Source organism: Fukomys damarensis, unplaced genomic scaffold (assembly GCF_012274545.1).
Source record: "Fukomys damarensis isolate Sample0158 unplaced genomic scaffold, DMR_v1.0_HiC HiC_scaffold_30, whole genome shotgun sequence".
In the NCBI taxonomy this organism is placed as follows: Eukaryota; Metazoa; Chordata; class Mammalia; order Rodentia; family Bathyergidae; genus Fukomys; species Fukomys damarensis.
Genome location: NW_022900942.1, coordinates 6145055 through 6171834, shown reverse-complemented (window position 1 = coordinate 6171834; position 26780 = coordinate 6145055). Strand labels below are relative to the sequence as shown.

At 44.1% G+C, this 26780-nt stretch overlaps 1 protein-coding gene and 1 pseudogene across 1 annotated transcript in view; one reads left to right on the top strand and one right to left on the bottom strand.

Moving 5' to 3' along the window:
* Positions 1-1988: 1988 nt before the first annotated feature.
* Kcng2 (potassium voltage-gated channel modifier subfamily G member 2) overlaps positions 1989-26780 on the bottom strand; it is a 67581-nt gene continuing 42789 nt past the window's right edge. Inside the window, exon 5 of the mRNA XM_010644149.3 lies at positions 1989-4019. Within this exon, the coding sequence (XP_010642451.2) occupies positions 3258-4019 (762 nt within the window). The 3' untranslated portion in view covers positions 1989-3257. The remainder of the gene's footprint in view (positions 4020-26780) is intronic.
* On the top strand, positions 3963-8127 carry LOC104876194 (annotated as a pseudogene).

Genomic DNA, 26780 nt, shown 5'->3' with positions numbered 1-26780 from the left:
AGTTTAACCTGAGGTCATGCCATTCTCTGTAGTCCTACGCTGACCTGGCCATTTCTGGATAGAATTCCAGATGCTTTTGTGTGGTTCCTGTAGGTGGCATCTTTCCTTCTGCTGGGCAGAGGGGCTGCTTCTGGTGCACAAGTCTCTGCTGTCTGTAGTCAGCACCAAAGCCCTGCTGCAGCTACTGTGTAACTTGCTGTGGCTGGTGGGAAAGCTTCAGTGCTATCTCCACCTTTTGAGTTTCCCTCAGAACTCTTGAATGCTTGAGTGAGGCTCTTGCTTAGCTCTTTGGCTTATAAAGATGCTTTGAAAAACATGTATTTTTTTAAAATGAAGAGAGATATGTCTAGTGGTAATTCTCTCTAAATTAAAATGTCACTGATTGCAGGCTGCAGAACGAATGTACCCCATATGGCAGCTTTGCCACAATAAACTGCTTATATATCCATTCTGGCCTGAGGATGGAGTCAGAGCCAGCCTGGCAAGACAGGGCTCGGGGTGAGTCAGGATTGAAGGGCCCATCAGAGAACTAGGGACGGACCTGGCGCAAGTTTGGTCATAAGAGAGTGCTTGGTGATTCAGCCAGCAGGTTCTGGACTTTCTGGACACAGGTTACTATCCTCAAGGATGACAGCTAGTTCCATGTAAGTTCAAGACCTATGGCAGTGACAGGATCGTATACATTCAAGGATGTGGAGCCAGGAGGCTTTGGGGGATCCCTGGTATCTGTGGCTGTAACTGAGGAAGCTGAGGTACAGACAAGCCACAGCCTTCCCCCCAACTCACTGGCTTTGTTGTCTGGTCTCTGGTCAGATGGCCCCTAAAGGGCCTTCAGATGGCCACAGCAGTCGTGATGCTGTGTTCTCACAGTCCAGTGGCCAGAGCATGGCCATCCTCAGCAGCGTTTGCGGGGACTAGGAATGGGATCTCAGCCCAGCTCCAGGTTGGGGGTGTGGTGAAAATAGCCACATTTTTTTTAGCTCAGTCATGTGACTGCTGTCCTGAATGACTTCAGTCACTTTGAGCAACAGATGTACCCAGGAAGCAGCTAGTATATTGTCAAGTCTCCTCAGAGTCCCACAGCAAGTGTTTGCTGTGAGGATTTGATTCAAGTGTGAGGGAGTGGGCTGGCAGGAATCTGGAGGGTTCTTGTTTCCTGAAACCAGACAGGAAACAGACCCATCCCAGCCAGCCCTCTGCTTTTCCTGTGTGGGAGGGTGGTTCCCCTGGTGTCTTCAGAGGGTGAAGGAGCCTAGGGGCTGGGTAGTCTAATGCCTTAGCAAGAATGTGTCTGCCCCACCCCACTGTTCTCAGCAGAGCTGGCTGACAACAACCCCTTCGATCTGGTGACCCAGGGTGGCCTCTGGCATTCTCAGTCCCTGGTCTTGGGGGCGCCTGGGTGCTAGCCAGACTTACTACAGATCCCACTGGTCATTCCCCACCATGTACCTGGCCTCTGAGGAATAAGCTAGGTTTAATTCCAGGGGTGTTCATGGTGCAGGTCAGTACCTCCCGTACAGGAGGAATTATCTTGTCCCTGGAAGACATGTAGCAGAAGGTGTGGCACCTTGAACTCCAGCCTAATATAGGAGGTTGACTGTCTTAGTCAGTGGCAGCCTGGTTGTGGAGCCCAACCCCAGTTGAGGGCCCGTGCCAAGAGGAGGTGGGCCAGAGCACAGGATCCTTTAGGTGCCTTCTGTTGCCAGCCCAGCTTTGGAGGAAGCTCTGGCTCTTGATTCACCTGGTCCCTGCATTTTTCCTAGCCTTTACTGCTGGCCTTGATCCTGGTGTGTAGCCTAGTACGGAGAAGAGGACTTTGCCCCCAGGGAGTCCAGGAACCAGATGCTTAGCAATACTGGTTCCCGGGTCAGGTTTCAGCTGGGTGCCATATCTAGTTGAGCCATCCTGGGCAACTACTCCCAAGTCTGAAATAAGGGTATTTTTTCCATCCTAAGGAGCTTTGTATAAGGACCTGAAACAAAGTGGGGCAACCTAAGAAGTAGCCACGTGGGACAGTGGATTCTCCCATGTTTATTCACCTCCTCACCTAGCCCAGGAAGTATGCTGCTTGGTCACTGGCAAGACCAAGTTATTATTTCCCTGTGTCCCCTCTACTTTTGCCCTTGACTGGCAGATGAAATGGGTGGAGCCAGGTACCTGTGTGCATGCTAATACATTGCTAGGGGTAAAGGGGAGGAAAACAAGGGTGGGGAGCTGAGGCCCAACCCACACCACCTGCCAGAACCCAGAGGCAATATGGAAATCCCAGCCCAGTCAAGCACCCCGGGGAGCAGGGGCCCTGTTGTGAGGCTGGGTTTGCAGTCAGACCTGGTAACCTGGCTCATTGTTTCAGACAGAGTATCTGTACAACTAGACTTTGAGTAGGAGATGCTGGCAAGGTCAGATGCATTCTGGTTACTCCAGCCACGTGTATCTACTGGCTTCTACCCCATTACAGGAAAACCCCTCTCTGATTCCTGGAACTCAGCACTCAGAGGACCCCAGGGATGGCAAGGTGACACTGCCCCAGAGGAACTCAGCCTGGAGCTGTGCAGGAAAGGCTGGCATTTTTATTGGGTTGCAGTGGAATCCCAGGAGTATTTGCAGCAGCAAAGGCTCTACATAGGCCTCCCCACCACACCAGGGGCCCTGCCAGAAGCTACCAGACAGGGTGCCCATAACACCGTGGGTGGTGCATTCTGTGGTTGCAGTAGCTCAGGTGTGGTGGCAGAACCCATTAAAACGAAGGAATACAAAGCAACATGATTTGGAAAGTCCATTGCTCCTGTCCCCAAGGAGAAGAGAAGGCTTGTGGTTTTGGGAAGACCCCTTCCCCCAATGTTCCTGTTGGAGCCCCCTGGAGGAGACCCCATCCCATCCATCCTCTAACCCCTTCCCCTGCAGCCAGGTCTTGAGAGGGGAGGCGTCAAGTCTCCAAGTTGTTTCAGTAGAGATGCAGTGTTCTGAAGGGATAAGCTATGGGTCGGAAGACCAACTAGGAGGGCAGGGAAAGGGTTCTGTTCAAATGCCCACATGCAAAGCTTGAGCTCTGCCACCCCAGAGGAGGCCAGGTTACCAGTGAAGCTGGTGTTGGGATGGAGGTCCAAGGTGAGGAATTGCACTGGAAGCTCATGGCTTTCTGGAGCCAGGCCGCTGCCCCCACCCCGGAGACGAAGTTCGTGTGGCTACAGGGTGAGCTCACTATCAGTCAGTGGCGGCCGTGGTGTCCTCAGAGCTCCATCAGTGCCCCAGGGAAATCACGCACCCCCGGCTGAGCTTGTGCCCTCCAGGTCCGGCGAGCTGTCCTCAGTGGCAGTGGCCGAACGCGTGCTGTCTTCGCGTATGCTGTCCTCACCTAGAGCCGGTTCGGGGCTGGTGGCACGCTGCTGCTGCTCTTTGAGCTCTGAGTAGGAGCGTGAGAAGGTGTGGAAAATGGAAGTGACCGGGAAGGCCATGAGCAGGATGCCGCTCAGTATGCTGCTCAGCGCCACCACCTGGCCGGGTAGGCTGCGCGGCACCATGTCGCCGTAGCCCACGGTGGTCATGGAGATGACGGCCCACCAGTAGCTGGCTGGCACGCTCGAGAAGTCGCGGTGCGCGCCCAGCTCACGTTCAGCCAGGTGAACGAGTGGCGCGAAGAGGGCCATGGCCACGCAGAGGAAGAGCAGGAGCAGCCCGAACTCGCGCGCACAGCGGCGTACAGTGAGGCCCAGAGAGCGCAGCCCCAGTGAGTGGCGCGCCAGGCGCATGACATAGAGAACACGCAGAGCACGCAGAAGGCGCAGCACCAGCCCTGCGCGCTCCAGCAGCTTGCTGCCTGCAGGCCCAGCCGCTAGGCCTAGGAGCAGGGAGACGTAGAAGGGCAGGATGGCCAGGATGTCGATGATGTTGAGTGGCGTCCGCAGGAAAGCGCACTTACTCTCAGCCTGCAGCGAGCGCAGCAAGAACTCAAAGGAGAACCAGGCCACACACACCGTCTCCAGCACGAAGAGGCTGTGGCACTTCGCGGAGCACTCGCCCTGGAGAGGAGAGGGGACAAGCGTTGGGAGAGCGCTCATCCTTGGAGCTGAGAGAGGATACTGGGTTGGGACAGCGCACCAACCCTCCAGGGAAAGTGCACCACAGACTGTGGAGGATAGGGAGGAATCCTGTTGAAAAGACCTAATTCGTTTTTTGGTTTTGGTTTTTGTTTTTCAAAGGAGTAATGATGGAAAATTAGAAGATAGACTGTTGGATGCTAATTTGCCAAAATCTCACCATTTTGTATTACCAACATGAGCTAACAATAAAAATGTTTTTAAAAATAATTTAATTGGACATTCAGTTTTTAAAGATTTAATTGAACATTAATTGATATGAAAGCTGATACACTCTGTTGAACAAGGAAACTGGAAAGTTACTTAAAACCTGGAACCACTTAAGGCCTCTGAAATGATGACCCTCCATGACTACAAGAAAGAAGAAAGGGGCCTCTCCCCACCCCTCGGGCTACGGCTCATCCCAGGGTCGGGTTTCTGCTGTCCCGGCCATGGCTCTCAGGATTCACTGGCATAGCTGTTCGCTGATGCTGGGAGCCACCACATCATTCTGGCCCACCTGGCTGGGGACCTGGGGCCAGGTCTGGTCACAGCGCTGCTCACCCCTTACCTCTTGCCAGTGAGAGCTCCGCGGGCCAGCCGCAGTCCGCCCCTTTCCGGGCAGTGCCACAGTCCGCCCCAGAGACAGATGTGTGACCATAAATGAAGGGGTCTTCGAAGCAAGATAAATGTCAGGGGGAAGGAGAGCTACCATCACTAAGGCCTGAACATGAAGTTACTTTCAGATTTAAAAGACTATTAAGAGACAAGATGGGGACCCCTGGTTCTGGAAGGAAAAGAGCACCTGTGAAAGATCGATTTTCTGCAGAAGATGAAGCTTTGAGTAACATTGCCAGAGATGAGGAAACCATTGCAAAGAAGTGAAGTAACTTCCTCAAGGCAGAGGCAAGACTAGCAGCAAAACGTGCTGCTCAGGCAGAAGCAAGAGATACATGCACGAGAGAACTGGAGCAACAACAAAAAGAGTTGGATGAAAAATCTGACAAACAATATGCTGAAAATTATACAAGGCCTTCATCTCGAAATTCTGCTTTAGCAACAACTGAGTGGAAACTCATCCAGATGAGGAAGTGGAGACACCACCAGCTTAATAGATCCAGATACCTCATTGAGTGAATTGAGGGAGTCTTTGTCTGAAGTGGAAGAGAAATACAAGAAAGCCATGGTTTCTAATGCACAATTAGACAGCGAGAGGAACAATTAGATATACCAGGTAGATACCCTCAAGGATGTAATTGAAGAACAGGAGAAATAGTTGGCAGAATTTTATAGAGAAAATGAAAAAAAAAAAGTTGGAAAGGCAGAAACGTGGCGCGCTGAAGCATAAGATGGATGAATTTAAAGGCCTTCAGCAAAGAGACGAGCTCATTGAGGCCATAGAGAAACAGAAAGAATACACTGTTTGCCTTAGGAATGAGTGAGATATACTCAGGGAGGAACTGGCTGATTTACAGAAGACAGAGAAGATAGGAGAAACATGGCTCAGCTATAATCCCTGATGACACTCCCAGTGGTGATGTCAATCATGACCAGTGGTTGGAGCCATTACTGTTGTGTCTCAGGAAGCTACTCAGGTCTTGGAGTAGCAGGAGCAGGGCCACTAGATGTAAGGCTATGAAAATTTGCTGGAGCAAAGGAAGAGCTATTATCACAGATTAGAAGGCTGAAGCTGCAGTTAGAAGAATGGCAAAAGTGCTCCAGGAGCGATGGCACAGAAGGTGACCTGGCAGGACTGCAGAATGGCTCAGACTTGCAGTTCATTGAAATGCAGAAAGATGCCAACAGGCCAATATGTGAATACAAATTTAAGCTTTCAAAAACAGAACAGGCTATAACTACCTTGGGGCAAAGTATTAACTGGCTTGAGGGACAGGTGCTGAGATACAAAACTGCTGCTGAGAATGCTGAGAAAGTTGAAGAGGAACTGAAAGAAAAGAGAAAGCCACAATGAGAATTAAGAACAGCACTGGACAAGATTGAAGAGATGAAAATGACCAATAGCCACCTAGCCAAGTGACTGGAGAAGATGAAGGCCAGCAAGACAGCACTTACGACCAACCAATAGGGAGGTCGCTCTGGCCTGTGTGCAGCTCCTTGGGGCCTGGCTCACTGGGACTGACTTTTTGTATATTGACACAAACCCCTTTCTGTACTGTTTGAGTTTTATTAAAATGAGCACCTTTGTATTTTATAATTTATGAGCATGAAGCAGGTTTGAATCTTCATGAATGAACACTTTGTATTTTGTTGTAATTTTATTCTAGACTAAGAGCTGGTCTTATTTTTAATTTCCGAAGCAAGTTTACTGAGCATTTCCCCCCAGCTGCCTCAGTGACCAGGAACTCAGAGGCCTTGGCTGGGGTCTAGAGGACAGCAATTCTAAGTGCTCACTGAGACACTTGCTGGAGACCTCAGAAAACGCAAGTGCATTCTGCACAGTGTAGTGCAGACTTCAGTGATCTCCATGGGGAAGAAGACATTTACCCTTCCTATCAGCACTTCTATTTTACTGAAGAAAACAACTTCACAGGTGGATAATCTTGTGAAGATTATCACAAGTTTATGTTTGGAGAGGAAAAAACCTTTTTTTTGTAAAATATTTAAATATATATAAGAAAATGTTACAATAGGCAGTGTACATAAAACTTGCTTTACTGCATGGGACGGGGAAGTCCAAGACTTTTACTCTTAAAGCAAGAGTTGGATCGTGAGTCTTCCATATCCACTATGCTGTACCTTGTAAACTATTTTCATCTGCTGCTTATTTGTGAAATGAAACCTCAGACATCTTAGGGCCCTAAGGTGGAGGAAGGGGCAGGAAAAGCAAGTAGGAAATCTGCCTGAAGATTCTATTAAACACTTTTGCCAACCAAAAAAAAAGGGTAAAAATTACCAAACCACCTAACCTACCTATCTCCCTAAGAAAACTGGGAAAAGATGAGCAAATAAAACCTTTACCGGGGATTTAGCTCCGTGGTTCCACCACCTGTCTCATGAGCTCAAGGTACTGAGTTCGATCCCCAGTACCAAATACATACATACATACATACATACATACATACATACATACATACATACGTTAGCAAGTGGAAGGAGGCAATAAAGGTTAGAACAGGAGTGGATGAAAAAAGAAAACAGGACACTGAAGCCATAATGAATGACAAATCAAATCTCTAGCTGGTGTGACCAGGAGACAGAAGACTCAAGCTACCAGAATCAGAAATGCAAGAAGAATTTTTGGTGCCTGGAAAGAAGTAAATATAAGGAACCATAAGCAACACTCCAGATAATGGCAGTGACCAGCTGGATATCTTAGATGAAATGTATAAACTTTAGAGGCAAACCACAGAAATGGGCCTAGGAAGAAACAGACCATCTGCATAGAACGAAGGCAAGTGAGCTGACAAAGTACTCACAAAGACTGGGCCAAATAGCTTCACTGCTGAAATCTGACAACAAAATGCTAATAAATCTTTGCAAACAACTAACATACACTGGAGTCTCAGCTCATTTTGTCAGGCCAGTATTTACCCTGATTGAAAACAAACAAAAAAAGCCGTAAAAAAACTGCAGACCAATATCTCTCACACATACCGATGTAAGAAACCTAAGCAACATACTAACTGAATCCAGGAGCAAATAAAAAAACTGAATTGGGTTCATTCAGGGAAGCAAGTTTTGTATCTGAAAATTAATACATTATAATCATAACTGAAAAATCATACAAGCATATCAACAGAAAAAAAGACTTTGACAAAAAACACATTTTTTTTTCATGACACTCAACAAGCTAGAAATTTCCTTTAAAGGGCACCCACAAAATTCTGACATAGATGACGACTGGATTCTTCCACTAAGATCAGGAACAAGACAACTACACCTGCTCTTGTCACTCTTCAAGTGTGTACTAAAAGTTCTAGCCAGGATAATCAGGCAAAAGAAAGGAATGAAAGTTACCGAAGTTGCAAAGGAAGAAACTAGATTCTATTTGCAGGTGGTACAACCACTACATCCACTATAAATACCCTAGTAGAGCTAACGAATGTGACAAGGTTGTAAGACATAACCTCAATATACAAAAATAAATTCTGTAGCAAACTTAAAATGAACAATTTGAAAATGAATTTAGGAAAAAATTCCATTCAAAATAACATGGTGAGGTATGCCTGTAATCTTAGGACTCTGGAAAGCTGAGGCAGGAGGATTACATGCTTGAGCCCAGCCTAGTAGAGAATTCCTTAAGAAATACAAGTTGCCCATTAGCAATGAAAGAATGCTTGACATCACTAATCTTGAGGGAAATGCACCAAAAAAAAACATCACCTTGAGCTTCTTTTCATACCTAGTGGAAAAGTAGAATCAAGAACAGACAATAAAGGCCGGGGATTTAGCTCAGTGGTTCCACCTCCTGCCTTGCAAGGGCAAGGTCCCAAGTTCAATCCCCAGTACACACACACACACACACACACACACACACACACACACACACACACGTGAGACAATAAGCATCAGGAAGAAGATGGGAAACTAGAATTTTCAAATGCTGCTGGTGGGAATATAAAATAGCTCAATCACTCTGGAAAAACTATATGGCAGTTTCTCAAATGACTAAGTAGAGCCAGGGATTTAGTTCAGTGGCACTGTGCCTACTTCACAAGCGTTAAGTCCTCAGTTTGATCCCCAGTACCCGCCCAAAATTCAAATGACTTAAGTAGAGTTCCTATCTGACCCAGCAACTCCACTGAAAGGTGTTTTTTCAAAAAGAGGGAAGCATATGTCTACCCAGAACCTTGCACATGAATTTTATAGCAGTCATTCATAAGAGAAGCAAACCAACCCAAATACCCACCAGTGGGTGAAAGGATAAACAAAATGTAGACTACAATAGAATCCTGCTGGGTCATAGAGGAATGAAGTACTGGCACCAACATAAATGAACCTTGGAAACATGATGTGAGAAAAACTAGGTACAAAAGATCACATATTTCATGATTCCATTCATATGAAAACTAAGGAAATTGACGGTCAGAAGGTGGATAGAAGGGACTGCATAGGGTCACAGAGGAGTGATCCTAAAGGTACAGGGCTTCTTTTACCCTGAAACTGACTCAGGTAAGGGCTGAACAGTCTGTAATGCACTGAAAATCATGGAATTGGATACTTCAGATGTGTCAATTGTATAGCATGCACACTATGTATCAATGGCCAGTAGGCTGAGGCTGTGGGTGGCCACCCCAGCCATGGGGGTATGTTTAGGGGCTTCTGGAGGTGTCTGTTGACAGGAAAGAAGAGGGACTTGCCACAAGCAAACCTCAGTGATGCATCTCACCTGACACCCAGTGTAGCCGACATCCCACTCCAGCCCACAGTCTCCTCTGTTCACAGTGCTCAACTCACCAGTCCCAAGTCCCGTGGCCTCCTCTTTCCAGAGAATTTCTGGAGGGAACCTTGGTTATGGTACTTCTATCTGGGCTCCTGGTGCTCTGCTTTCCAGGTCCTGGGACCACCTCCCACAATGAGCCACCCACAGTAACCTACCCTTGCTGGGTCAGGTCCCTGTGTGTATCTGGAGACAAACCTTGATTTTGAGGCCTGGGAGAGGACACAGAGGAGGAGCCCCTGAGCAGAAGGTGATAATGAGACAGGAGGTAGAGCAAGGTCCAGTAAACAAGCCATGGGGCAAAAACTGAGAAACCAGACACACCAAAGATGACTGTGTCAAAACATCAAGAAACCAATAGATAAAGGTCATCCCAACCCCCAGTGGCTCCTAGGCATATGCAAAACCCAAGTACAGGACCCTGGCCTCCTGTGTCCAACCTCATTTGCTTTGTTGTTTGACTCTCCACCCACAACCTCACCCCATAGTTTTGGATGCTGTCATTTCCTGTAGAAACCTTATATGGTCACTTGCCTCAGTGGGAGGGCTCAGGCAGGCACACTGTTGGACCGTGACTCTTGTACATTCCCAACTGTGGATCCTCCTGTGATCCCAGGACCTTAAGAGAACCAGTGCTGGGCTGGAGATTTAGCTCAGTGGTTCTGCCACCTGCCTCACAAGTGCAAGGTCCTGAGTTTGATCCCCATACCAAAAAAAAAAAAAAACGAGGTTATCTTCCTCCAGCAAAAGAGACCCAGTGCCTGCCCCTATCAGGGCTGTCAGCTCTTCTCAGTGGCCTACTCTCATTCTGTGGAGTGTATTATTGCCTTCCAGAAATCTTACTCTTGTTACTCCTTCTGAGTGTCTTTGTTTGGGATACCAAGAACCTGGAAATAAACTCTGAGGCCCTCTGTCCCATAACAGGAAAGCTCTGGACCTTCCATTACCAGCATGACTTTGGCTCAGGACCAGTCTGATGCAACCATTGGAGACCAGGTCTAGAATCAGCAACCAGTTTTTAAGACCACAACAATTTCTTGTGGTGTACAGCCAGCACAGACCCTGATACACAGAGGGATGCAGGTGGGTAGAACCCTGGGGGCCTGTCCCACACTGTCCTATAGCTCATTGCCTGGCACTGATGGTTGGATCACCTAGTCTGTAAGTAACTCAGACAAAATAACTCCCACAAGCCTCTCTCTACTCCTAATACAGTCTAAGCTGGCCATGTGTAGCTCAGGGCAATATGTATGCGGCATCTTCTATGTTAACAAGGAGTGGGAAATCTCCTTGACCTCCAGGTTAATCTATGGCTGGAAACACCAACTGTGTTTCCTTCCTTGCTGATGAGAGTGTGGGAACAACACCAACACCTGAAACAGCCTCCTCTGGTCCTGGCCCCATGGCCACAGGTAGGCTTCTCCTGGCAAGTCTGTGGGGGCTCAGGGACTGTGTCCATAGAGACTGCCACTGCTCATTGCTTCTAGAGACCCCATCCCCAGATGTCTGGGATGCAAAAACTCTGACTTCAGCTGCATGTGAACATGATGTGGACTTGTAGAGAGCATATGTCAGTGTGAAGAGCAATGTGTCCGTGTGTTCCCAAGGAGAATGAAACCTCCCAAGACTGACCCAATGTAACCCCCCAAGAGTGACTTCATGTGAAACCTGTGTGTAACCTCCAAGAGTGAAGAGTGATATCTAACCCAACAGATTCAATGTGTGAAATCTGATATGTAACCCCCAAGAGTGAAATGCGTGTGCAACCCCGATATCTACTCAAACAGCCCAATATGTGTGATATGTTAAAACCCAAACCAGTGCCACAGACCCCCAGGTAGAATGGTATAAAAGAGAGAGCGCAGAAGACCAGCTCATCTCACTCGGACGCCCGAGACAGCCCGACACTCTGCCGGATGAGACATCGGATGCCTGCCTGGAGTGGACCCCCAGATCAACATGGAGGCAACCAGATCGAACACCACAATCAACAGGAAAGGAGAAACAAAGTCACGCTCCTCAGACTTGTGTAGGTATAGGGAGTGGCAATGGCAGGTGTGAATTAACATGTTTGATTGTGACATCTATCTATCTATCTATCTATCTATCTATCTATCTATCTATCTATCTAGTTGGCAACTACTACTGTCTTGACCCCCAGTTAGTGCACACTCCTGCTTGTGACAGCTGACACAGTCGGCAGGATTGTTTCGTTTCAGAGACTCCAAATTGAAATGGGCTTAGGGTACAGAACAAGTGTAGTGTTTGGGAAAGACAACTCTGGAACGCTTCAGTGCTTAGAAGGAGGAAGAAGCCACATCTTTTGTTGTGTGCACCTGGACCGACACTACTTGAGTTCCATAGCACTTTCTCAAAGGGAAGGATCGAGAAAGACAACTCTGGTGTGCTTGGTGCTTAGAAGGAGGAAGATGCCACATCTTTCAGTGTGTGCACCTGGATTGATCCCATAGCGATGCAAAGGTGGATAGAGAAAAGGGCATTTAATTTGGGTGAAAAAGAATACAGCAAATTGCTCCAAAACATATATAAATACAACAATTTTGAGTGGTACTGTAAAAAGAAATAGACTAAATGTCTGCTCCAATTGGCTAATAATGTGGGCAAGACTTAAGAAAGTGGTGACCAAACCTCACCATAAAAGCAATACCAAAGTAGATGAAATTGGAAGGAACAGAAGGCAGTTTGCCAAGGACATAGCTAAGAAAAAAATGCAAATATACTAATGCTGAAATTGAGATTAGGCTGACAGATCCCGATGTAGTAAAGCCCATACTAGAGAGAACAATGCAGGGAGAGATACTGGTAAAGACCATAAGTAATTTAGATGAAGACAGGAGAAAAGGAAAAGCCATAGCTCAAAAGGTGGTGGAGAGATTGAAGGACAACAATCCCTTCAAGGAACTAGTAAAAGTTGAGGGCCCATTGGAGCCTCCCAGAAGGAATTGGGAGGTCTTTCCAGTAACTAGAACTAGTGTCTGAACTCCAGCATGTAGAAAATAATCCATTTCTAGAGAATTCAGAATTAATACAAGAAGTAAAACCCTTAAAAGGGACAGAGTTAACTCAGATATAGACAAGAATTTGCACAATATGGCAAGGGGGATGCCTCTTTTCTTTGTGCTATATGGGAACAAGGTGCAGATACCATAATGCTAAGTAGTGGAGGGATGGTCAGGCTGAAAAACATTGTAAAAAGCCCTGCTATACAAGAATGTTTATTACAACTCACAGAACATAATCAGGGAAGAACATATTCACTGTTAGAATGGATAGCATCTGCCATACAAAAGGCATATCCTGAGCTAGATCTAACAAGATTGGAAGCCAAGACACATTGGCAGGACTGGGATCAGGGTATAACATTAGCAAAAAAGTTAGGAGTCCTAGGCATGATGTATATATATGGGAGGGCTTACACCACAAGAAACACCAGCTATACCAGCATTCAAAAAGATTATCCTCAAGGGGGCGCCAGGACCACTAAAAATAATCATTAGACCAAACATACAAGGAGCAAACACAATAGGAGACATCATTAAAATTTTTAAAGAAAGCAGAGAACTAGAATCAAGAAATGTAATGAGCTTTATGGCAAGCAAACCAGGGAGAAATCCAAGACAACAAAATGAACGTCTTAACCAAGCAAGACACAGATTCCAAAAATTTAAACCATTTGGCTATAGTCCTAATTATAACATAAAATCACAAAATTTTCAAAATACAAGACCACCATGGAACTTTACTCAGAGAATAATTGGCTACAACCCCAATTATAACATAAAACCACAGAGAGAAAACCCAAGGCAAGAACAAGGACCATCAAAGCCTTTTTTACGAAAAGGGGATCCACAAGAGAAGAACAAGACACCAAGACCATGGCAATTCAGGAAACCCTCATGGATGCAGACCACAGACCATGGATTCGGATACCAATAATATCCATAAAAAGGAGATACCAGTGATATGGCTAATAGACACAGGGAGTGAAGTCACCATATACACTGATATCATAAAACAAGAAAGTATAAAAAATATACAAATACAAGAAATCACAGGGAATAAGATAGTATTGAAAAAGATTAAGGCAAAATTAGTTATGTATGATAAGGAGATAGAATGTGAAATTTATAATGGATCAGTAGCACATAACATATTAGGAATGGATTTAATACCACAAATTTGGAATAAATGAAAAGACATAAAAATATGCATAAAGATGAAAGGAAGTTGTCTAGCAGAAGTACATATAGAGCAAATACAATTACCACAAATAGAAAGGAGCTTTATGCCACAATATCCCATAAAAGGAGGAATAGAAGACATAACAGAAGCAGTTAAACAATTACAACAGGAAGGTATAATAGAATTAGCACCAAGCTTTAACTTTAACAGCCCAATTTGGCCTATAAAGAAACCGTCAGGGAAATAGAGAATAACCATAGATTATAGAAATATTAATAAACTAACACCATCCATGCCAGGAAATTTACCTAACTACAAGATATAAGTAAAAGGATTAATAATTTTGCACCAAAAATATTAACAAGCATAGATTTAGAAAACATGTTCTTTGGAATTCCACTACACCCAGATTCAAGAGAACTGACAACATACACATGGGATAATAAACAATACCACTTTAAGTGACTCCCACAAGGTTACAAAAATAGCCCTATAATAGCACATAATGCATTGCAACTATCTCTAGACAAAATTAAACTAGGGAAAACATATTAATAATGTCATATGTAGATGACATATTAATATCAGGAAAAACAGAAAAAGAAATAAAAGAAGTATTAGAAAAAGTCATACATACCCTAAGAGAGGATGGATGGACAATAAACCAAGAGAAGGTACAAGGACCAGGAAAGGCAGTAAAATTTCTAGGAATTAATTGGACAACAGAAGGACCTACTATACAACAGACAATGTTAGATAAAATGCAGGAATTGAAGAACCCAAGTAACAAAAGAGTTAAACAAATTCTAGGATTAATTAATTTTTGGAAAAACCATATACCATATATACAGAATATAATGAAACCATTACATACAATTACCAAAAAAGCTTCAGATTTTAAATGGACAGAGAGAGAAAGGAATACATTAAAGACACTAAAAGACTTGTGCAGAGAATATAGAACTTTAAACTACCCAGTCAAGTGAGTTACCATAATATTAGATATTTTGTTCCACTAAGAATATGAAACTGGAACATATTTATTAAAAAAGAGAAAGATATCAGACCAGTAGGATTTTATTATGAAAAATTCCCATAGTCAGAACATGAATTTAGTTTTTTTGAAAAAACATTATGGATTGCATATGAGGCAATACGAACAAGCCACAGCCTGCTAATTGGCAGACCAATAATATTAAGGTCAGAAGTGCCTATTCTAAGGTGGATACATGTCGAGCCAAAAGAAGTAGCCACGAGGCCTTTGGATGCAAAGGTCATACATTGGAAATGGTTCCTAGAAAATGCGCTAAGCAAAGTGCAGGTGGTAGCAAAGGGGTCCACACCTTCGCTATCCTAAGATGCACTGATGCATAGCAGGAGGGATACAGAAATAGGAGACAGTATAACTGTCACCGAGGATTTGGACAAACCCATAATCCCGCCTCCTACAATAATCATCCTTCCCTGAAAGAGGTACAACATCGGACAATGGGGACCACCAGAATATACTGAAGACCTACCTAACGCATGGTTCACAGGTGGATCTGTGAACACGGTAGGGGGAACCCTTAAATGGAGAGCAGTAGCATATAGACCAGGGGATGGCATGATGAAAACCAAAGAAAGCACAACAAAATCTGCACAACATGCAGAAGTACAAGCAGCAGCACTAGCCTGCAAACAATCCATTAAGGAAAAACAAAAGGTCCTATATATCTTTACTGACTCATGGGTAGTGGCCAATGGTATTACATTATGGGCAGGTAAATGGAAAGAAAATAATTGGAAAATAAATGACAAAGAAATATGGTGAAAGGACGCTTGGGAACTTATAGATGAAACAGCACAAAAGATAAAAATATGTTAGTCATGTATCAGCCCATACAAGAAAGAAAGATATCACATAAAGGCAAAATGATATAGTGGATAAATTGAGCAAAGTTGAATCAGCAAACAGAAAAGATAAAACTGAAAAGACACTGGAAGGCAAACAGACAAGAAATAGACATAAAAACTAAGAAAAGGACACATAAAAAATTAAAGACAACACTTAAAGGAGAATGGAAAATAAAAACAAAGGAAAGACCAAGAATGAGTGAATCAGATAAACTAGAGATACACAGGAATTTGGGACATCTGGGAACACATGCAACATATAAATGGATTGATGACAGAAATCAGATAGCAACAAGGCATGAAGTCAATAAAGCCATAAAACTATGCCAAAAATGTCCATCAAACAAACTTAGATTTAATAAAAGAAGAGGAGATCCAATACATAGGCCTGGATTTAACAATACAGTACAAATAGACTTTATAGGACCACTAAATAACAAGGGAGGAATATACATGTGCACAGTGGTAGACACCACCACAGGATTAGGCTTAGCAAGACATGGGAAGGCACCTAATAAGGAACTTAACATACTAACTGTACAGACATGGATTGCAAACTATGGCATACCTCAGATTACAGAATTGGACCAAGGCAGCCATTTTAAAGCCAAATATGCAGAAAGTCAAGGAATAATGTGGAATTTCCACATAACATATAACCCAACAGCAATTGGAGCAATTGAGCTCTTCAGTGGATTGGTAAAGACAGCACTAACTAGTACAACAGGGAACATCCAAACTCAAATAGCAGAGCCCTTAACCATATTAAATGATAGACCCAGATTAAACAGAGATAGTCCCATACAAGAAGCATTTGGAACTAAAAGAGCAGATTGGACACAAATCACATTGACAGACACACCCTTGATAGTTCGGAACTATAAAGCAATACATAAAGACCACCACAACAAAATAGAAAACACAAAAATAATAACACAAGGAACACAGTCTGGACAACGAATGGAAATGGGAAACTGCAATAAGTCAGAATAGAGGACATAGCATAGCTATATACTAAATCACAATATCCTCTTTAGAGGAATGGACTGTGGCACTGCTATGGAAAGCGTGAGAAGAGGTTCATCAATCTTGAAAACCATAATCATAACCATCCTATTGCTATATGCAACAGTGCTGATAACCTCCATAACCATACACACCTGGAAGTCCCTATGCCAAAAGATTTCGAATTGGACAGAACACCACGAAAGAGGAAGAGGCTAGTCACATTTAGTAAACAGCACAGTATGCTTAATGTTTTGTTTTGTTTTTTGTTTTTTTTTTGGTACCGGGGGTTGAACTCGGGTCCTTGCGCTTGTGAAGCAGGCCACCGAACTGCTGAGGTAAATCCCCAGCCCTAATGGATGTATTTTTGCAATGATTCTGTTGACCCAAATGACAATGACATTCGCCAGCATACTGCCATACAAAACAATGATATTTGCCATCAAGACAACCAGCACAGCTACTACACAAAAAGTAACCACGGCGGTACTACAATGAAGATGGTAGTAGTTAACCTCAAAAAAGAAAGAAAAGCAAAAGACCCGAATTACATCCTACCCAGATACTGGACCCACAAGTCACTTCACAAACTCGACTATGGAGTAAGACAATTCTTTCACAAATATGCAGCCTGCAGACTAAAATCAAAATAGGATCCAGATTGCAGAGCATGGTCAAGACTCATCACACACAAGGAGTCACATGTCTACAAGACAAGCAGAGAATCAAAAAAAAAAGAGTCAGAAATAAGTGAACTTGATGAAAACAACCCATTGAGATGTGGGATGTCAGAAATATGGCAACAAGCAACACAAGCAAGAGCAATATATACTATATGGTGGAGCATGCCAAGCATCAAACACAAAAGCATTTGGTATGATGACCAGTCATTGTATTGCATAGAGGCTGATGACACACCAATGTACACTTGTGATGACAGCACAACAACGAGGTACTTGAGCGCTTTCCTTGCACCTTGGATTGAACAAGAAAAACCAGCAACAGAGGATTATGACTATGAATATGAATATGGAGATGATGATGAAGATGAAGAGGAAGAAGAAAAAGAAGGAGAAGAAGATGAAGGAGAAGGAGGAGAAGGAGAAGAAGATGAAGAAGAAGAAGAAGAAGAGGAAGAGGTAGAGGAAGAAGAAGAGGAAGAAGAAGAAAGAAAGAAAGTAAGGAGAGCTCTTCCATAGCACCCACAAGTTCTTCCATAGCATTCACAACAACAAGCACATTGACTCCAACATTAGCAGACAATTTATACTGGAAAAATGTCACCATTACATTGAATAGCACAAATTGTAGCATGGACACAATACCCATAATTAGGATAACATGGTTACTAGATTTAAAGCCACCATATGGAAACAAATGTCCACAAAACGTGAGGACATTTTGAAGGAAGAAGACAAAAACAATACTGTGATGATATGCATAACAGGATTCCCAAACCTACCATATTATAACAAATTAGAAATGTATCAGGGGTATGACTCTAAAATTAAATTCCAACTACCCAACATAACAGAAATGATAAAAATATTGAGTCTAGGAATAGAACATTATAGACCTTCAATTGTGCTTACTGAACTAATACCCCAACCATTACCAGCATATGACACACATAAGAAAACAAATCTACAATTTAGCAGGAGTTGCATGCAGCCAACAATGAGATGCAACATCATAAATTTGTATGCAAAAGAAGAATGGATTGCCAATGATACTATAGAAATAAGCCCACAGAATAAAATAGGAATAATATGCTATAATTACCAAGATAGTATAATAGGTATTAGGAGAATAAATGAAACATTAAAATCTAAAAGCATTAAAAGGATGACAAATACAACAGCATACGTGACACTAGAAAATATAGTCACCAACTTGTCAGCACAGGGACTCAATTACAGCGAAGCTCCTTACACGATGAGCAAACAGACATGTGTGACTATACCAGTTTACCTGTTAAATGGAACCTCAAAAGATGCATGGCAAGGGCCGGAGATTTAGCTCAGTGGTTCGGTGGCCTGTCTTGCAAGTGCAAGGACCTGAGTTCAATCCCCGGTACAAAAAAAAAAAAGAAAGCATGGCAGAAGCTGAACAACACAGTGAGTAAAAATACCACAACTGGCACTACTAAATTCCAAAGGGAACCAACATCTTTGAATGTGACACTGAATGGCAAAACAATAAAATTGGAACACTGTGGAGTAACACAACTCAGGGAGGATCCATAACAATAACCTCATAGGGGATGAACCCAGTGAACATGACAGCAGACTTTGAAATATGCAGGAAAATGACCAAAAATCATACTTTAAGGTATGTAACATTACCCCATGGGAATACAATGATGTGATCAACTTCCCAATTCCAGTGGACATCAATACTACCATAATTGCAAAGGAAAGAAAGCACGAAGTCAACAACAAAACTATCACCACAGAATGGAATCAATGGGATGGAAGATACAAATTCCCGAACGTCACTCTCAGGAACATACTTGCTGATGAACGAGAAATACCCAAAGTTGACATGGACAGCTTCACCTTCCCAAATTACTCCATAAATATAACAAATAGGAACTTATACTGGTGGAGAACATGGAACATGGACCATTCAGGACTCAATGTAATCACACACACAAGACTACCATACTTATTCTCCATGACACTACCACATCCAATGACCAAAGATTGGACAAGAAGAGACTTCATAGCACACCATTACTGAATGTATCTATGACATCAATGTTGGATGGAGAAAACTGGGATGTAGTATATCATTTCCCAATTTCAAGATCGCAGTGTTATCTCTATGAACACACAGAAAGACCTTGTGTAATGGACACGGGAGAATTAAATGGAGCCAAATTCTTCACAGCACATTACATACCAAGCTTCATAATACCTCCAGCAAACATAACCCCAATTGTAAAGGAAGCTCCATGGTTTATACCAGACCTGACAACACCAACAAGGATTATCTAAAAGCCAGAAATCAAATTAATAGAATTAGACCTTAACCTACAACACCTAATAACAGCACAATGTAAACTAGATTATATACACCCATTATACACTTATACCTCAGGAATAAATAACAACAGGAGAAAACCACTGCAATTGGGCAGCAGGAACAGCCTTTGTGGCAGTGCAGCTATAGGAGCACTAATAGCTACAGCCATAACCAGGAAAAGCACAGAAAGGATAAAAGAACTACAGCATTTGACAGCATCACAAAAGGAAGTAATAAATGCAATATTAGCCCATTTAGGACAACTACAGGCACTTACGGAAACAATCACAACAGAACAGGAATTTATCATAAAACAACTACAAACCCAACAGAAGCAAGCAGATATAATCAGGAATACATTAGGAAAGCAAAAACAAAAAACAAGAGACATATATGAAGAACTAAAATGTAATAGAGCCACAAGACTTTTAGACCTGATATACAGAGATCTAGATATATTATTTACAACAGGACAAGAAACTGAAACAAAATACTTTAAAACAATATTAAACTCAGGAAGAGATTCATATTGCAACTCAGGCATATGCAAAATACACATCAGGAGGATTGAACTTTCAAATGCGTTAGAAGGATACCACACAGTCAACATACCCAAATGTTACAATAATCAATGGGTAATACCAGTGGATGACTACCTATGGACAAAGAGCAATTCTGCTCCACTGGTGATACCAGTACAGAACACATTAAAATTTGGAAATACTCATGTATATTCACACAGAGCAAGAGAGAATGCATGGGAATCAGACCTAGCAGTAACATTAATGACACCCAAATTGACAGGCCTAGGTAATTACAGATTTTTAGTATGTACAACAAAACAAGAAAACCTCACCATATCAAATTATAATGAAACAAAAGGTACAACACACATTGAGAAATTTAATTCAACCACAAGATGCTATATTATTCACAATGCATCACTGGCACATCTGACTTTTGCAGACCCAAGAAATAACACACAAAGCATATCCCTAAATGCATCATCTACAATCTGGCTACAGGAACCACACCCGTTTGACACATCAATGACTTTCAATGAAGACACAGACAAAGAAGTATTAGAAAAGGGACTAGGACATTCAAGGAAGATTTCAGAAATAGCAGACTATAACATGAAACAATTACAAGCCATACATGAAGAAATTAAAAAGGGCATAGGACATTCAAAGATAACATATGAAAAAGTTAAAAATCTAGTTGCAATCATGAATAGGAATGTGGTAAGTCGGAAAGGAACACTGAATGATGCTAATACATGTAATCTATGGGATACAGCATGAAGGCTACTCAGTTTTCAGGCAATATGCATTCTCCACTGGGACATATGGTATTAGTTAAGAAGTAGTCTAGATGTAGTGTTTTATATGCTTATAACAATGCTAGGAATAAAAATTATATGCTGGCTTTACAAGTTCTGTTTTCAGAAATCTTTTCAAGCACAGGTAACAGAGGCACTCAGGAAGATGGGAAAAGATGCCTATCCGCTACTCCAACTTGCAGAAGTATAAGGTGAGGACCACACCTTGGAGCCTCCAGCTCACAGACTACAGGAGCGGGAGATGTTACTGCGCGACTAGGGACATGGAAACTTTCATTCCCAGAGCATGCGATGACGCACTGACACCCACATTACCACTTTTTACAGTCAAAGGATTTAGAAACACATCACAGGCAATGTGCAAATACTGCCAATACCCATTACTATTATACACAGGAACATCTGATACTGGTGATGAATTAACAGCATTCATATACCACACATGGTACCGTCCTTTAGAAAGACATCGCAGACCAACACAACCCAAACATAAAATAACAGCAAGATGCTTGTCTCTTATAATTGCACAGTACATGAGCTTTGAATCCTGACTGGATTCACTTCATATTGATGGCAGACCCACAAGACATATATATAGTAATGGGCATACACTTCACAGGAGAAGCCAAGAGAACACCATTATCACTGGAAGCATTTTCTGTTAGACTACTATTCAAAGACATGATTAATGAATCATTATACCAATTTTCATCATGGTATAATTGGTACGTATACATGATGTTAGCAAAAAGTCAGCTAAAGCTGCAACTCCATTATGAATCTTGTGCCGCCTGTGCCAGAAGGCCAGCCAAACGCAGATTGAGGAGATGGAATGCAGAGAGCATATGTCAATGTGAAGAGCAATGTGTCCGTGTGTTCCCAAGGAGGGAGAATGAAACCTCCCAAGACTGACCCAATGTAACCCCCCAAGAGTGACTTCATGTGAAACCTGTGTGTAACCCCCAAGAGTGAAGTGAAGAATGATATCTAACCCAACAGATTCAATGTGTGAAACATGATATGTAACCCCCAAGAGTGAAATGTACTCAAACAGCCCAATATGTGTGACGTGATAAAACCCAAACCAGTACCACAGACCCCCAGTTAGAATGGTATAAAAGAGAGAGCACAGAAGACCAGCTCATTCCCCTTGGACACCCGAGACAGCCCGACACTCTGCCAGATGAGACATCGGACGCCTGCCTGGAGTGGACCCCCGGATCAACGTGGAGGCAACCATATCGAACACCGCAATCACCAGGAAAGGAGAAACAAAGTCACGCTCCGCGGACTTGTGCAGGTATAGGGAGTGGCAATGGCAGGTATGAATTAACATGTTTGATTGTGACATATATATAAAAATATATAAATCTAGTTGGCAACTGCTACTGTCTTGACCCCCAGTTAGTGCACACTCCTGCCCGCCACAGGACTGAAACTCTGATGGATGTTTCAGTAACGACACAGGGCATTTTAGAGGTGTCCATTCCACCTCCATTGTTTCAGCCTCCCTCTTTTTTTTTTTTTTTTTTTTTTGGTACCGGGGATTTGAACTCAGGTCCTTGCACTTGCAAGGCAGACAGCAGAACTGTTGAGCTAAATCCCAGGCCCACAACCTCGCTCTTCTTGAGTCCCCTGCTCCCCTTGCCATGGCCCCTCATTGGTGGTGGTGGGATGGACAAACTCAGTATCCCGGGGTGGGGGGGTTCAGAGATGTTGAGGCACAGGGCACCAGAGCCCAGCACATGTCCACTGAGCCCCCACTAGTCACCCTCAGCTGATGTATGGGGAGGGTTCCCACCTGGGGGACATATAGTGAGCTGGACCACTGGCTGGAGCCACAGGCTGGAGGGTATCTTAACCAGCTGGAGGTTTGTCAGAAGCCATTTCTAGATCTTTCAACCCAGAAAACAGACCCCAATTCATCATGATCTGACATATCTGTCCTACTTGGCCAAAATCAGGTCAGAAATAACCCTGCACTCAGCCTGGCCTTCCAGGTTGAAATCCCCTCTGTGTCATTTTCAACTTCTGCTAGGCTTGTTCCTGGCTGTGTGGTTTCCTGTGGTCACACTGCAGGCTGCAATTGCCCTGTGCAATCTAACTTGAGTTGTACATGTATCCATAGGCTATGCCAGGCTTGGGGCTGGAAGGTTAGATAAGGTCCCTGCCACAGAGGCTCAGCATCCCAGACGGCCCGATTCCTTTCAGCTCTGTCTCCTCAGTGCTGAGCTGCACTGTCTGGATGCTCAGTGGTTTTCTGTGCTTCATCCAGGCCCTGATCATAGGTGGCTGGTTGAGGGGTTGTGGAGCAGGCTCTGCTGACAGCTTCCACCCATTACTCTGTCAGGATTGGAGCTGGAGTCCCCAAACGGGCAGGTCTGTGAGGAGCTTGGGAGGCCCCTGGGAGCCCTGCAAACACTTCTGCAGTGGAGGAAGTGACCCCCCAACAAAGAGGTCCACATTTTCATCCCTTTAACCCATTTTATGTTTCCTGCAGCGTTTCTATGCAAACCAAGAGCAAGTTGCTTGCATCTGTGGAAACGTGCTGGAAAATACATCCCAGAAATCCCACTACTGGAGCCAGGCTAAGGACCCACTCAGAGAGCAGACACACACGGCCCAGATGGGCCTGGATCCTGCTTGTCTCCTTTGGGTCTGCTCTCTATAGAAATTCAAGCATTTTCCAGTCCTATGTAGAAAATGTAAAGCGGTAACAAGGAAAATCTCAAAATCTAGATTTCTCTTTCTTTGGGCTCAGCCAGGTCTCCAGCACCTTCCTGACCCTATGGAGGCCACCTGTTCCTTCAGGGAGCCATTGAGGAGTCAGGATGGAGCCAATGGCTCCCTGAAAGGCTGGAGTCACAGAATAAGGGGCATAGAGGAATCTCTCCCTGTCAGGAGACTCCTGCAAAGAAACTGAAGCTGATGCCAACACAGGCAGGAAATGTGGAGGAGCTGTCAGGGCCATCCCTGGATGGGTGACAAGGGAAGTCCCCATGCTGAAAACTTGCTCAGCTCTACACTTGGACAGGAGCGGGCACCCAGAGAGATATGTCCTGCCCTTCACTCACTGAGTATGGGGTGCAGGCCAGGCTGGGGACCCTGGGGAGAGAAGGCTGGTGGCTGGGGCCTGTGCTTAGGAGCTGCTGTCTCAGAGCTTGGGTGGTGGGAAGAGGGGAGGCAAAGGAGTGGGGTTTTGGAAATGCAAATATTAGGATGTAGGGCCACCAGGCAGGGGTGAGGGGATAGACTCGGATAGGCAGGGTGAAGAGGAGGAGGGTGGGCAGGGCAGTGTGGGGCACTAAGTGGCAGCAGGAGCTTATGCTGAAGTGAAAGAGGGGCCTCAGCTGGTGTTGGGGTGTCCAGAGACCAGGGCCAGGGAAGGAAACTGAAAGGGGTTACAGTCCAGGCCCAGGTGCAGATCCCCAGGTGAGGGCTGAGAACTGCTGGAATGATCAGGGAGTGGGCTGGTGACTGCAGAAGGGGACTGGGGATTCTAGGAGCAGGAGGTCAGTGGGGGGTGGGGAGAGGACTCCTAGGTCTGTTGCTTAGCTGAGGAGACACAGTCCCTGAATCCTACCCTTACCCGTTCTGATGTGGCCCACACTGGAGCTGGAGGTGGAGGCTTTTACCAGGAGCAGCCTCGTTGCTCCAGCAGCAGGAACTGCCCTCGCTCTACTTGAGAGCCAGCACCAGTCCCACACATGCGTCTGGTGTGGCTCTGTATGTCACTGTCTTTCCCTTCCACTGCCTGGCTCACTCTGCCTGGAATCCATATCCTGACCCATGAAAGGACACTGCATCCTTCCTAAATGACAACTCCATTTCTGGTCTCCAGGGTGCACTGTCTTCATGTGAAAGGTAATCAGGAGTAACCCAGCTTGGGCCATGGGCCCCTTCTTTGCTTTAGTTTTCTTTCCAGAAAGGAACTGATCATCCTTCAGTTACTTGTGGCCTGAGAAGCAAAGGTTGGTGACTTTCCAAGGGAGCAGCTCAGTTGACCATGAGAAGTCTGAGCAATCACAGACACAACTGTGAAGACACAGGGAAGCAGAGGGCTGCATGGCCCCTGCATGCCTTCCCATTTCCCGTATGTCAAAGATTCAGTAAGCCAAATTTAGAATGCTTGTTCCAGGAGGCCGTATGAGCAGAATCGTAAACTGCTGCCCTGGGTCTGGCTCTCCCACTTAGAATGATCAGGGGGTCACTCATATGTTTCAATAGTTTGTTCTTTTCTGCTGCTCACTGAGGTGTATCAGAGTTTGCGCATCTGTCCAACTGTGGATGCACATTTGAACTGTGTCCAGTTTTGGGCATTACAAATTCAGTCGTCACAAGCCTTCATTAACAAACCTACTGCGTATATAGAGTACACTTCCTTTCTGTTGGATGAACCCCTAGAGTGGACTGCCAGATCATGCGAGTGCCTGTGTAACCACTCCCAAGTGGTCACATGCGGGGCACGGACATTCCACTTGCTCTGCATCGTCATCAGGACCTGCCACTGTCAGCTTGCTTGCTTTTCAAATTATGGTCCTTCTAACGTACGTATAAGTCAAATCTCACTGGGGCTTAATTTGCATGGCCCCAATAACTGATACAGTTCAACATCTTTTGATATATTTACCATCTGTACGTCTTTTTTTTTTTGTACCGGGAATCCAACTCCTCAGAGCCTTGCACTTGCCGGCCAGGTGCTGTGCCACTGAGCAACATCCCTGGCCCCCCCCAAAGATGTTTCTTTGATGAAACATCTGTTCAAGTCTTTTTTCTCTTCTCGCCCCACTTTCTTGCTTTCCTCTCTCCCTCCAACTCTGCCCACCACTTTCTCCCTTTTGTGAGAAAGATTCTTGCTAAGTTGCCCAAGCAAGCCTGAAACTCACAATCTTCCTGCCTCAGCCTCTCTAGTAGCTGGGGTTGCATGCATATGCCATCACGCCTGGCTTCTCCTGTTCCCTTTAAAATTAGATTTTCTTATAGTTGAAATTATCTCCTTTGTCGTATGAGCCATTTACAAATATTTTCAGTCAGAGGCTTGTTTTTAATTCTAATGTTCTGCAAATGAAAATGTTTAATATTGGTGAAGTGTAATTTATCAATATTTTCTAGATCATGCTATTGATGTCATACCTGAGAACTCTTTGCTCAATCTACATAAGCAGATTGTTTTCTACTAAAAGTTTTATATGTTTACATTTTGTAACTCTATGGCCCATTCTGAGATGAATTTATGTATAAAATATAAGGCATGGGCTGTGTTTTTGTTTTTGAATGTGGACACCCAGTTGCTCTGGCCTCATTGTCGAAAAGACTATTCTTTATTGCCTTTCCACTTTGATAAAATCAGTTGATTAAAAAAAAAACAGCATAAAAACAGAAGCAAAATACAGCCTCTCTGGGAGCTGGAATCGAGACTCTCACAAAACAATTCAGTGAAAAAAAAAAGTAGTAGATGTCTGTCACCAGAGAAGCTGGAGAAATAGCACAATACAAAGAAAATAAAGCAGTCTAGAAAGGCCATTCCTGACTCCTGAGGAGATGCAACTGTCTCTGCCAACACAGGTACAAGGTAAGCTTGGAGAAGGTCAGCATTTCCAGAGAGAGAAATAACACATTGGGCCACCTGCGCTATCCCTCCAAAAAGCCCACGTTTAGTTTAACTGTACAAAAATGAAGGGTTTTACTCTAGAAATGACTCCTATCACATGTCAGGCTAGCGTTGTAAAGAAATCCAGGGCAGCAACTGCCATACTTGAGAGGGTTTAATCAGGAGAATTTGGGGATGGGGTTAATTGTTTAAGACTGAGCTATAGAACAACTATGGAAT